This window comes from Chrysochloris asiatica, unplaced genomic scaffold (genome assembly GCF_000296735.1).
Source record: "Chrysochloris asiatica unplaced genomic scaffold, ChrAsi1.0 scaffold00066, whole genome shotgun sequence".
Taxonomy (NCBI): domain Eukaryota; kingdom Metazoa; phylum Chordata; class Mammalia; order Afrosoricida; family Chrysochloridae; genus Chrysochloris; species Chrysochloris asiatica.
Genome location: NW_006408584.1, coordinates 5014029 through 5027324, shown reverse-complemented (window position 1 = coordinate 5027324; position 13296 = coordinate 5014029). Strand labels below are relative to the sequence as shown.

Below are 13296 nucleotides of genomic sequence, written 5' to 3'. Positions count from 1 at the left end.
CTGACCTCTTCCTTATTTTTCTCAACTCCATTGTAAAGTGTTTTGAAACATTTTATAATCATTTTTCTGAATTCTTTCTCAGGTATTTCCAAGGCCTGCCCTCCTTCCAGCATGGAGAGAAGGTCTACTTCTGGTTCATTTGTCTCAGATATTTTATCTTTTTTCTGGACATGTGCTGATATGGTCATCTGCTTTTGCTTCTTGGACATGTTTAATGATTATCTGTGGCCCTAAATATTAATTATGTACTTTGGTAATTTTTTTATGTTTTCTGATTGCCTCCAGGAGGATGTGATCAGGATGTGGTCTTCCCTTTTCACTCTTCTATATGACAGCCAAACAACTCGTCGGGTAGAAAACTAAGCCAAAATCAGAATCAAAGACAAATATGGCATTTTCCGATAGCAGGAGGGAGGCCATGCTGCCTGACCGCCCTGGCAAACTGGAAGTTTCCTGTATACTTCTGACATCTGAGTTCTTAACCTTGTTCCAAACAATGTCAAAGTACTGGACGTTTTAGCAGTTAACCCAAGCTCAAGGCATATATTAGTTTAATTGTTAATATATTGGAATCACATTATCAGCAAATCATTTGAAAATTTATATAGATTATATAGGAAAAAATGTCAGTCCACTAAAGGAAATTATATTCTGACAGAAATTTGTGAATATATTTTGTTTACATACAAATGTACAGAAATAATTCTGTAGATTATTCTATATGTATTGTGTATTCTGGAGTTCTGGTGTGGTGCTGTGGGCTAATGCGCCAGACTGCAAAGCTGTTTGAACTGCAAGGTCAGTGGTACAAGCTCACCAGATGCTCCTCATAAACCCTATATAGAGTCGCTATGGGTCGGAACTGACTTGACGGCACTTACCAACAACAACCACAACATTGTGAATTTGGTGGTTGGGTTCAAACTTTGGAAGGAATGGGATGTTAGAGCAACAGCAAAATCTTCTGCATAGCATTTTATAATACAATCACTTCTTAGTCTGAGAAACTGTAACGATTGATTCCTAGTGCTGCAGGATAATGCACTGGAGTGTTGGTGTGGCATTGTGGGTTAATGTGCTAGACTGCAAAGTCATTTGAACTGCAAGATCAGTGGTTCAAGGTCACCAACCACTCCTTGGAAACCCTATAAAGGGTACCTATGTGTTGGAACTGACTCAACAGCACTTAACAACAACAACAACAATATTGTATGAATATCTACTATGATAAAGGCTGGCCCATATAATTTAGTATTTGTTTAACATATACAAATTTTGTCTCGGTAACTGTGTTATAACTTTTCATAGTCAAGGGAAATAACTCAACTATCTTTACAATAATAGCAGAGATGGTGAAAACAACTAATATTTATATAGTACTTCATTAGCCAAAGGCTTTTACACACATTGTCTAATTTACTACATAAGGTGGGCAAGATAGGTATTACTTTTATTACCCTAATTTCAAATATGAGTTACCTTAGGGGCCAATAGGAAATGTGGATTTCCTGTTCCTATGGTTTCAGACCTTAATTTATGTCTTTTTGACCCTGGATTCAGAGTTCTTCTACTATGTCATGTTTTTTCCCCAAGATACAAACATTGTGGCAGGAATAAGGTTGATTATGGAAATCAGTCCATTGATTATTTGATGTATAAAATCTAATATAAAGAGAGTTTAAGAATGCAGAACCATCTCTTCCTCAAGAGAGGTCTGATCATAGTTTCTAGGGACATCAATGATCAAACACCTTAACATGGCTACATGGGTGAGTAGAATATGGGATTTTAAAAATTCATGAATGGTCATCTAAGGTGCAACTACTGGTGTTTCCATGTATGGGAAAAGGAAGAGTGATGGAAATTGAAGATGCTTGGAGTCAACTAGACCAATAGATGTATGGAACAGGTGAGCATCCATCTCCATGACTCCGAGACCAGAAGAACTAGATGGTGTTTTGCTGCCACTGCCAACTGCTCTGAAACAGATCACATTCGAAGGTCCCAGTTAGAGTGGCAGGAATTGTGGAACTGAACTCAATATTAAATATATATATATATACAAAAAACTGAATCTACCAGTCAGAGAGAGACTGGAAAAAACCAAGACTATGGCTGTCAACCATTTTTCAGATTTAAAATGGTCCACACCCTCTTGGCCCAATTTTCAGTCAAGCAATAGATAGGTGTATTGTGGGGACAACAATACTAGTAAGGCATAGCCACCATGGAATGGTCAATCATTCAAGACAAAAAGGGCAACATTTACCTGAGGACAAAGGGATGGGAAGAAGAATGGAATGGAAATAGGAACCACAGGGAGGAAGTGAGATAATTGTTGTAGCATGGAGGGGATTGCAATTATTGAGATGAAACAAAGTGTATGATCTGCTGAATGTAAAACTGATGATCTTCGCTGTAAACCTTCACTCAATTTACAATACAAAGTAAAAAAAAAAAAGATACGTGCGTGTCTCTTTTCAATGGAAAGTCCATCTATACTTACAAAATAACATTGGTATAATTTAAAGGCAAGGAGCAAATTTTTTTTTTTTTTTTTATTCACCATGACTTTCTAGTCTTTCAACACTGTTGCTTTAATATGATCTATAAGTGACTAACATTTGTCAAGTGGTTCTACAACTCCTAATTATCTACTGTATAACAACCTGCTTCTTCATCTATTTTTATCACCTGCCTAATGTGACTCTGGAGGATCAGTGATTCAAACCCACCAGCTGCTCCTTGGAAACCCTAGACAGTGTTGCTATGAGTCAGAACTAACTTGATGGCACGTAACACAGTAACAGCAATATCTGAAGATGTTTGAGTTTTCTACCTCTGGTAAACATGTTTCCTGTGGCCAATGTTTTTTAACTTTGGAAATTTACCCTCATGACCGATTCTGAAGTATATTGCTTTTTCATAGGCTCTAGGCTTAATAAAAATATTAATAACATGTAGTTTCTACTTAATGAATTCCATTTTTTCCTTCTTGAAATATTTTCATGCCAATTATTTGTAGTGACATTAAATTAAAAACAAAACTAAACTAAAACAAAAACCTGTTGCTATCAATTTGATTTAGACTCTTAGTGACTTTATAAGGAATGAACTGCCCCATGATTCTATGTCTGTAAATCTGTAAAGCAGATGGCCACATCTATTACCCACAGAGTAGCTGGTTTGAACTGATGACCTTTCAGTTGCTTCTATATTCATATACTCATATATTCATTTTGTTAAGTGTTGTCAAGTTGTTTCCTTATCATAGTGATCCTGTATAGGGTTTCCAAGGAGCGGCTGGTGGGTTTGAAACTGACTCTGCAGTCCAGTGCTTATTCTACAGTGCCACTAACTTTACAAGCCCCTGAACCATTAAGTAGATTTCTATTCATAGCAAACCTATAGGGCAGAGTAGAACAACCCCAAAGGGTTTCCAAGGTTGTAAATCATTTAGGAAGCAGACTGTTAGCATCTTTCTCCCTGAAAGTTGCTGGTGGATTTAACCACCAACCTTTTGGTTAGTAACTGATTTCTTAACCACTGTTTCACCAGAGAATCTTAGACATGAGTTACTGTTATTATTGTTGTTAAGTGCTGCCGAGTAGGTTCTGACTCATACTGAACCTGTATAGGGTTTCCAAGGAGTGGATGGTGGGTTTCAACCACGAATATTACTTTTATTGTAGTTATTAAGTGCCTTAGAGTCAATTCTGACCCATAGTGACCCTATATAGGGTTTTCGAGGAGAAACTGGTGAGCTTGAACCACCAACCTTGCAGTCCAAACTAACTTTGTAGTCCAGTGCATTTACCCACGGTGCCACGCTAATATTGCTATTAGCAGTCTAGTATTTATCTTATAGTGCCACACCAGGACCTGGCAATTTTATTTCTAAGAAGTTCCCAGGTGATGCTGATTCTGATACTGTGGTGTATGAGCAGCAATAATATAGATGAGAGAGGTATTATTGTAGCAAATCCTCAGATAGTTTTTATTAAAGCAATCTCAGATGCGCTGCTTTAACTTGATTCATCTACCATCATAGAACGCTCTCATGATGCTAACACATTTTGCTGAATGTTCAGCTTCTTGTTGAAGCTGCCAAGAATGTATAAGAATTTTATTTGAGCTTTATTTCTTTACATAAGTAATATTTGTAAATCATTTTAAAATTGTAATCATACTATAAAGACTGTAATGGTAACAAGTAACACCCTAGTCACTTTTCTCAGCTTGCAATATCTGATACCCAAGAGCATCCTTGTCATTTTTAATGCTTTTGTTTTTTGTTATGTGCCTCAATAACTTTAAAGAGCATATGTATATTACTGTATATTTCATTTTGCTATAAAATACTACTTTCCTATTATCTAAGGTGTATTCCTCACCTTTTCCCTCAATCTCAAATATAGTCATATCACTATTAGTTAAACCAAGATTGTATAATATTTTTTCTTTGTCTTTTTTTTCTTCTATTACTTTAGAAAGTTAATTTTTTCAACCCATCTGTTAACTTTTCTATTACTGCTGTAACATTTTTATTTTTAAGAATTCTTTCTTATTCTCTAAATTCTCCTTTTTTATTTTATGGAAGAACTTTTTCTTTTAGCTCTTTGAGGATATCAAATTTTGATTTTGGGGTAGAGGGAAGTTTCTTCTGCTCTTTACAATGACATTGTTGCTTCAAGATTTTTATGTCTTTTGTTTACGTTTGGTCTCTGAACATTATGTTAGAGTCTCCCTCAACAGTTTGGTGATCCTTGCCTGCCTATTCTTAACTTTAAGTGAAATACTGATATGAAGTGTTCTTTGTGTAGAAGAGAGCTTGCTAATGAGGGGATTCCTTCTAGTATTACTGGGTATATATCTGAATTCCACATGTCTATACTGTTATATTTCTTTTGATTTAATTCTGCAGATACAAATTACCCAATCTCATTTGAAGAGCATCAGGCAGGCTTGCAGCTTTTGAGGAGCCTACTGAAAGAAGACTGCATGACCTAATATATACATGGAGTCTAGAGTTATTATACAGTTTGACATCCTAAATTTTAACTGTTTATAATGGTCCCAAAATGGTCTCATTCAAACTCCCACTACTCACCTGTCAGCTTGTAGTACTGTGGTGGCTTGTGTGTTGCTTTGATGCTGGAAGCTATGCCATTGGCATTTTATATACCAGCAGCCTCACCCATGGTAGTCAGGTTTCAGTAGAATTCAACACCAAGGAGAAACAAAAACAGACCACTTCCAAATGATTCACTACTGAAAACTTCATGAATACCAACAGAATCTTTTTTGATATAGTGTTGGATGATGAGCCCCTCAGGCTAGAAGGCACTCAAAATATGACTGGGGAAGTGCTGTCTCTTCAAAGTAAAGTTCACCTTACTGATGTTGATAGAGTAAACTTTTAAGATCTTTATTTGCTGATGGGGTACAACTTAAAATGAGAAGAAATAGTTGCAAACATCCATTAATTATCAGAACATTGAATATATGAAGTATGAATCTAAGACAATTGGAAGTTGTCAAAATGAAATGGAATGCATATAGATAGATGCCATAGGTTTTATTGTTGCTGTTGTTAAGTTCCATTCCATTAATTGGTTTCAATGCATAGCGACCCTGTATAGGATTTCCAAGGAACAGCTTGTGAGTTTAAACCTCTGACCTTGTGATTCAAACCGAACTTGTGGTCCAGTGCTTGTCCTACAACACCACACCAGGATCGTAGGCATTAGTGAGCTGAAATGGTCTGGTATTCATCACTTGAGTCAAACAGTCCTGTGGAACAACAAATAGAAGAAAAATAGCATAGCATTCATTGTCTAAAAAAGCATTTCAAGATCTTGAAGTATAATGTTGTCTGTGATTGGATAATAAGAATACATCTACAAGGAAGACCAGTTAATTTCACTATTACTCACTAAATCAATGATGATGAAATTCAAGAATTCTACCAACTTCTTTAATCTGAAATTGATCAAATATATAATCAAGATGCATTGGTAATTATTGATGATTTGAATGTGAAAGTTGGAAACAAAGAGGAAGGATCAATAGTTGGAAAATATGACTTTGGTAGTAGAAATGATGGTAGATATTGCAGGATAGATTAATGATTTATAATTGCAAATACATTTTTCACCAATATAAACAGGAACTATATGCATAGACATCACCGATTGAAAGCACAGGAATCAAATTGACTGCATCTATAGAAAGAAACAGTAGAAAATGTCCATATCATCAGTCAAAACAGGACCAAGGACAAGTCATTAATTGTTCATTTGCAATTTTAGGATGAAGTTTAGGAAAATGAAAACAAGTTAAAGGGAGAGCCAAAAATATGCCCTTGAGAATATCCCATGTGAAGAACCAAATTGATGCATTAGACACTAATAACCGAAGACCAGAGTAGCTGTGGAAGAACATCAAGAACATCATACACGAAAAATAAAAAAGTCATGAAAAACACAGAAAATAAAAAAAGATAAAAATGAACTTCAGAAGAGACTCTGAAATTTGTTCTTGAATGCAGAGAAACTAAAGTGACTAGAAGAAATGAGGAAGTGAAAGAAGTGAACATGTAACTTCAAAGGGCAGCTTTTCAGAAGAGAAAGAAAAGGAACTATGCAAAGACTCAGGGTAAGATAACCAAGAGCGGAAAACACACTCACCATTTCACAAGATTAAAGAACTGATGAAAAATTTCAAGTCTCAACTACAATATTGAAACATTCTATACAGGCAAAAATAAAGATGAAGATCAAAGATCACAGCTTTCGGTATGGGTTGCACCTTAACGTAAGGAAAACAAAACTCCTCATCACTAGAGCAATAAATAACATCAAGACAAATGGAGAAAAGATTGAAGTTGTCAAAGACTTCATTTTGCTCAAATCAGCAATTAACACTCATGGAAGCAGTACTAGAGAAATCAAACAACGTATTGCGTTAGACAAATCTGCTATACAAGATCTCTGTAAAGAGTTGAAGAGCAAAGATGTCAGTTTGAGGACTAAGGTTTGCCTGAGTCAAGCTATGGTATTTTCAATAACCTCATATGATTGTGAAAGTTGGAAAATGAAAAAAAAAAGACTGTAGAAGAAATGATGTATTTGAGTTATGATATTGGAGGAGAATAGTAAAATTACCATGGACTGCTAAAAGAACAAAGCAAGAAGTATGGGCAGGATTCTCCCTGGAAGCCAGGATGGACAGAATTCGTCTCATACTTCAGACATATTGTCAGGAGGGAACAGTCTCTGGAGAAAGATATCATTTTTGATAAAATGATGGGCAGATAAAAAGAGGAAGACCCAAAATGAGATGGATTAGCACTGTGGCAATAGCAACCTGTGAGGTTGGTGCAGGACCAAGCAGTGCTTCATTCTATTTTGCATAGGATCACTGAGTTGGTACCTAACAACAAAAACAGCAGCAGGCAAAATATTGAATGACACAAGAAGCATCAAAAGAAGATGGAAGGAATACACACAGTCGTGGTACCAATGAGAACTGGTAAATGTCCAGGAGTTTCAGGAGGAATTGCTGAAATACAAATTGAAAAACATTTCAACAGACTGTTGCATCCCTAGAGGCACTTATTCACCTGTGTCATGAAATTTGGAAGGCAGCTACCTGGACAACCAATTTGAAGACATCCATATTTGTGACCATTCCAAAGAAAGATGACCTGATGAAATTTAGAAATCATCAAGGAATATCATAAATATTACATGTAAACAAAATTTTGCTGAAGAAAATTGAAAAACAGTTGCAGTAGTATATTGACAAGGAGCTACCAATCAAGCTAGATTCAGAAGAGATTGTGGAACAAGGGATATCATTACTGACATCAGATGGATCTTCACAGAAAGCAGAGAATACCAGAAAGATGTTTTGTACTTGTTGTTGTGTGGAGTTCGTTCTGATTCATTAAAACCCTTTTAGGATTTTTGAGGCTTTAAATCTTCATAGGAATAGAGAACCTCATCTTTCTCCCTTGGAGTGACTAGCAGGTTCAAAACACTGATCTTGTAGTTCATGGTTCAGCTTACTTGCACCTTATTGACCATGCAAAAGCTTTTGACTGTATGGATCATGATAAACTATGGATAATGTTACAAAGAATAGGTATTCCACAACACTTAATTGTGCTGATGGAGAACCTGTCCGTTGTTGTTGTTAGGTGCCATTGAGTTGGTACTGACTCATAGCAGCCCTGTCTAGGATTTCTGAGGAGCAGCTGGTGAGCTTGAACTGCCGTCCTTGTAATTCAAATGGCTTTGCAGTCTGGTGAATTAACCCACAGTGCCACACCATATTAGGTTATTAAAAATACCATGGCTTGGGTCAGGCACACCTTAGTTCTCAAGCTGACATCTTTGCTCTTCAACACTTTAAAAAGGTCTTGTGCAGCAGATTTGCCTATTGCAATACGCCATTTGATTTTTTTGACTGCTGCTTCCTCCATTGATAAGAATGTTGTTTATTGATCCATTGGTGAGGATTTTTGTTTTCTTTACATTGAGATGTAATCCATACTGAAGCCTGTGCTCTTTGATCTTCATCAGTAAATATTTTAAGTCCTCTTCACTTTCAGCAAGCAAGGTTGTATCATCTGTATATCGCGGGTTGTTAATGAGCATAGAGGTTATGAGATGGGCTGCTAATCTCATTGTCAGCAGTTGAAACTACCAGCAGAGGCTTGCTGCTCTTGTAAAGATTTACAGCCTCAGAAACCCTATGCAGTGTCACTATGAGTTGAAACTGACTCCATGGCACACAGCCACTACCATTGTATGCATTGAACTTGTCCGTAAATGATAAAAAATCATGAATGTGTGTGTGCCGGGGTTATATTTTTTCACTATATTTGTTCAATCTACATGCTGAACAAATAACCTAAGAATCTGGAGTATATGAAGAAGAGTGTGTAATCAGGATTGTAGGAATATTCTTTAGCAATATGTAAATGAAACAACATTGTTTGCTGGAAGCAAAGAGAACTTAAAATACTTGCCAATGAAGACAAAGACCACAGCCTTCAGTATGAGTTACATCTCAATGTAAAGAAAACAAAGTCTCACCACTGGACCAATAAACAACATGCATATAAATTGAGAAAAGAATAAAGTTGTCAAAGACTCCATTTTGCTTGAATCTACTATCAACATTCACGGAAGCAGCAGTCAAGAAATCAAATGACTAATTATCATCTTAGCAAATTTGATGTTTTATGGTCATTTACACAGGTTTCTAGAAGGAGGGAATGAAGATGAGTTCCGGTTAATCTGCCATGTATTGTTGTTAGGTGCCATTGAATCAGTACTGACTCATAGCGACTTTGTGCAGAGCAGAATGAAACACTGCCTGATCCTGGGGCAACCTCACTACTGTTGCCATGCTTGAACCCATTGATGCTGCCACTCTGCCAATCCATCTCACTGGGGGTTATCCTCTTTTTCTCCGACCCTCCACCTGATATCCTTCTCCTTTGACTGGTCCCTCTAAATACTCTCTACCTTAAATATATCAGAATAAAGAAAATAGAGTATATTTATATCAAAGACTGCTTTTGCATATTTATGCAAGAATACCTATTTAATGTCAAAATTTGTTTTGAAATTATGTACTTTAAAATGTAAGTGATGTTTATAGGCTGATAATATTTGAATCTGTAGATTTTCATTAGTCGTCAGCACTCATCAGTTGTGTATTTTAAAGTTATGTGATTATAACTTTCAGTGTAGAGTTGAGGGTTTAGACAATGTATAAGAAAGAAATTAATACTGACTAGAATAAAATGAGTAGTATTTTTCCTAATGATTGCTATTATATCCCCAAATTTGGTCCTTCTATTTTCTGTGTTCTTTTCTGATTCTTTTCCATATTTTTCTTGTTACCCTCTATTTAAAAATTTTTGTTATTGTACTTAGTATTTTATATATGTTCATCATCATCTTTGCATATTTGTTGTTCTGTATTTTTTTCTGAACACATCCTTATTACGAACTTCAAATTCCCTTCATTATACACTTTTAACAAATTCCTTTACCCTAATTTTGAACCTCTTTCCACTAATTTAAAACATGCTTTTAAAAATTATTGTTTCTGAGTTTCATCTTTTCAAAACAGTAGCTCTTTAATAAACTATAATTATGGACTAAAAGTTTATGATTTTTCATAAGCACAGTGACTGTATTGTCTCAAGCTAAATATAGGGCATTTTACTTGCCTCAGAAAGACTCCTGTTATTGAATATATTCATCTTTTGTTTCTGTCTAAATTGGCTTTTTTCCTACTTTAAAATTTCCTTCTTTTCATTCTATAGATACATTCTTTATTTCAGAAAATGAATATCATAAAAAAGGAAGACAGTGTGAAACCGTGACAGCATTTATTTTACATTATCTTGACTGTTGTTAAGATTATTAAGATAAACTCCTTCTAAACAATGTTTATTTCTTCTTACTAGAAATTAACACTATTAAAAAACAGAAGCAGCTTTAGCAAAGTTCACATGAAAAAATTTCAGATTGGCACTACAACAGATTGGGTTTTGGAAATTCATAAAACATATGCTGTGATTTCAATGTTGAGAGGATGATGATTTTGACTGTAAGTGTTAGTCTGCAGTATAACAAAATACATAGATGGGAGACACTATTTAATGTAAAAATCACAATTTTAGCCTTAACAGAACTGGTACAATTCCTGTTTTTAGCATTATGGTTAAGTGCAAGGTATTTTTGTTCATTGAGCCTCAGTTTTATGGACAGTAAAATAGGAATTTATAGCTGGATACTATTACCATGATTAAACAAACTTCTATACACAGAGTATTTAACATAGTACCTGGCACATAGTGAGCATTCAAAGAATGGGTGCTAATATTATTGTCAGGTATTTCAAACATACTTGATCAAAATGAATGAAACCATACATATCAAAGATAAAATTAACTCAAATTAACACCAAAATCGGTAGAACTGCAAATGCTTACACATTGGTAAAATGAGAACAAGTTAACATTTATGCTTAGAGAAGGTGACACAATAAATTTCTAATATTTATAGATGAAAACTGTAGGAGTTGTGGAAGCAACACACTCTCCTTTTCAAGTAAAAAAAAAAAAAAGATTTTCAGAAGTGTATTAATCTAGTCACTATACTAGCCATCTTTTACTTGTACTCAAAAGAATCGCTTATTCAACATATATTCTTTGATTGTCTATTACGTGCCAGTCTATGTTTATCTACTATGCAAAAGGAAGTACACGCTTTCTATGTTCTGAATCCTTTCCTTTTCCGCAGACGTTTCCACTGGGCCTAGGAGATGGGCAATTCTATGCCTGGACAAATGGTTTGAGAAGAAAGGACTGGCATGACTATGAAAGCATGCAGAAAGAGGCTTTGCGATCAGGTATGAAGTTCAGTGTAAACCAAAAGTGCTACTTATCTCCTTCAGTATCTCATTACTACTTAAAGGAACTCTAATCAGTTTTTCTTCACTACAAAGTAAGGTATGTCTATGTCTCATGGGGGCTATTGGAGGTAAACACTGGACAGAACAAAAACAACTTCAAATTTCAAAGAGAAAACAAATAATTAGTAACGTTTACAGTATTAACTAAGGAGCTCTGGTAGCGTAGTGGTTACGAATCAGGTTGCTAACCTCAAGGTCGGCAGTTCGAAACTACCAGCTGTTCCGCGGGAGAAAGATAAGGCTTTCTGCTCCATAAAGATTTACAGCCTCGGAAACCCTGTGCAGGGTCACTATGAGTCGGAACTGACTCCACAGTACTTAACAACAACAACAACAACAACAGTATTAACTGCCAAAGGATTATTGACATTTTGTTGTTGTTGTTGTTAAGTGTCATCGAGTTGATTCCAACCCATAGCGACCTTATATAGGGTTTCCGAGGAGCAGATGGTGAGCTTGAATCTCTGACCTTGCAGTTCAAAGGGCTTTGCAGTCTGGCGCATTAACCCACAGCTTAAGACTGTCTAAATGGTCTTTAAATAATTCCTGGGATTATTTTTGAAAGATTTATCAGTGACACATGGTACTCGCAACATGCATCTGGAGCTAGACTCACTCGTTAGGGCGTATTGTTGTTTTTGTTAAGTGTAGTCCAGTCGGTTCCCACTCATAGTAACCCTTTATAGAGTTTCAAAGATGTCAGATCTTTGCAGGAGCAAAAAGCCTCATCTTTACCCTGTGGAGTAGCTGGTGGGCTTGAACCACAGACTGTCTGGTTTGCAGTTCAGTGCTTATCATATGGAGCCATGGTGCTTCTCCATTTGGGCTTATGTATGTCTATTTGACAAGCAGTTTTCAACAAAATTGATAATAGGAAATTTCTCAGGGATGTCTTCTATATATGGGCAATGGGGCACAGAAAGTTGGGGGATCACAAGTGCTGAGATCCATCAAGCACATTTGAATATGCAAGCTGGAAACTAAATAAAACCAGGTATGTCTACATGTGTAGATTTAGGCTTCAGCAAGATTTACAGGAAACATTTTACTTCTTGGAAAAAGTATTAAGAAAGAATAAGTTCTTTATAGAAGGACTGAAAAATTAGGCTGATGGAAAAAGGGATGGAGAAAGTTGTATAAGTAAAAATTCATTGTACCCGAGCATTATATGATAAGAAGTACATATTCTGTTATTTGGCAAAAGGAGCTCTGCTTTTTCATAGTGAAGTTGTCACAGAATTATAAAAACTATTGTTGGGTGACGCATGTGAACAGCACTGACTCACAACATTCTTAGCCAAATCAGCAGCCGAAGTGAATCTTGTCCAGCACTTAAGACATCATATCTCAGCTGTCCTCAAAACACATCCCCTCTGATAACTGTGGTGACGGTGTTTATACTTGGATGAAATTGTTATAGTTTGTGAAATGTTTTTAGGTTAAGTGTGTGGTTGATCTACTTACAGTCTTCTATCTTTTCCTTTTTTTTCTTTTCTGCCAATGAAGCAAATCCTTCATGAAAACGTCTTGTTCCAAGGATATTCTTGATTCTGCAGAGCATTAATCTCTTTCAATTTCAGCAAACTTCCTCTATGAATGGTCACATTAGTGAGTTCCTTTCCAGTATCTTTAATTTCCTCTTATTTCTTTCCTCTATATGCTTGGTCAAACATATAATAATTCAACCATATCTTCCTATTTCTGACCACAGAATACTGAATACTGACTTTTTGGAGATGTTCACCTAATTTATTAATTGAAGCTACTACATGTTAACAAACAAATTATATATAT

The 13296-nt window shown here is 35.7% G+C and overlaps 1 protein-coding gene across 2 annotated transcripts in view; it reads left to right on the top strand.

Moving 5' to 3' along the window:
- Positions 1–13296, top strand: part of GALNTL6 (UDP-N-acetyl-alpha-D-galactosamine:polypeptide N-acetylgalactosaminyltransferase-like 6) — a 2035427-nt gene that overhangs the window by 641757 nt on the left and 1380374 nt on the right. The window contains exons 1-2 of one of the 2 annotated variants that reach the window (XM_006864526.1): positions 5004–5015; positions 11328–11439. In XM_006864526.1, coding sequence (XP_006864588.1) covers positions 11415–11439 — 25 coding nt within the window. In that variant the 5' untranslated portion in view covers positions 5004–5015; positions 11328–11414. Of the gene's footprint in view, positions 1–5003; positions 5016–11327; positions 11440–13296 lie in introns of those variants that run through there. The other variant, XM_006864525.1, reaches the window with a different exon arrangement.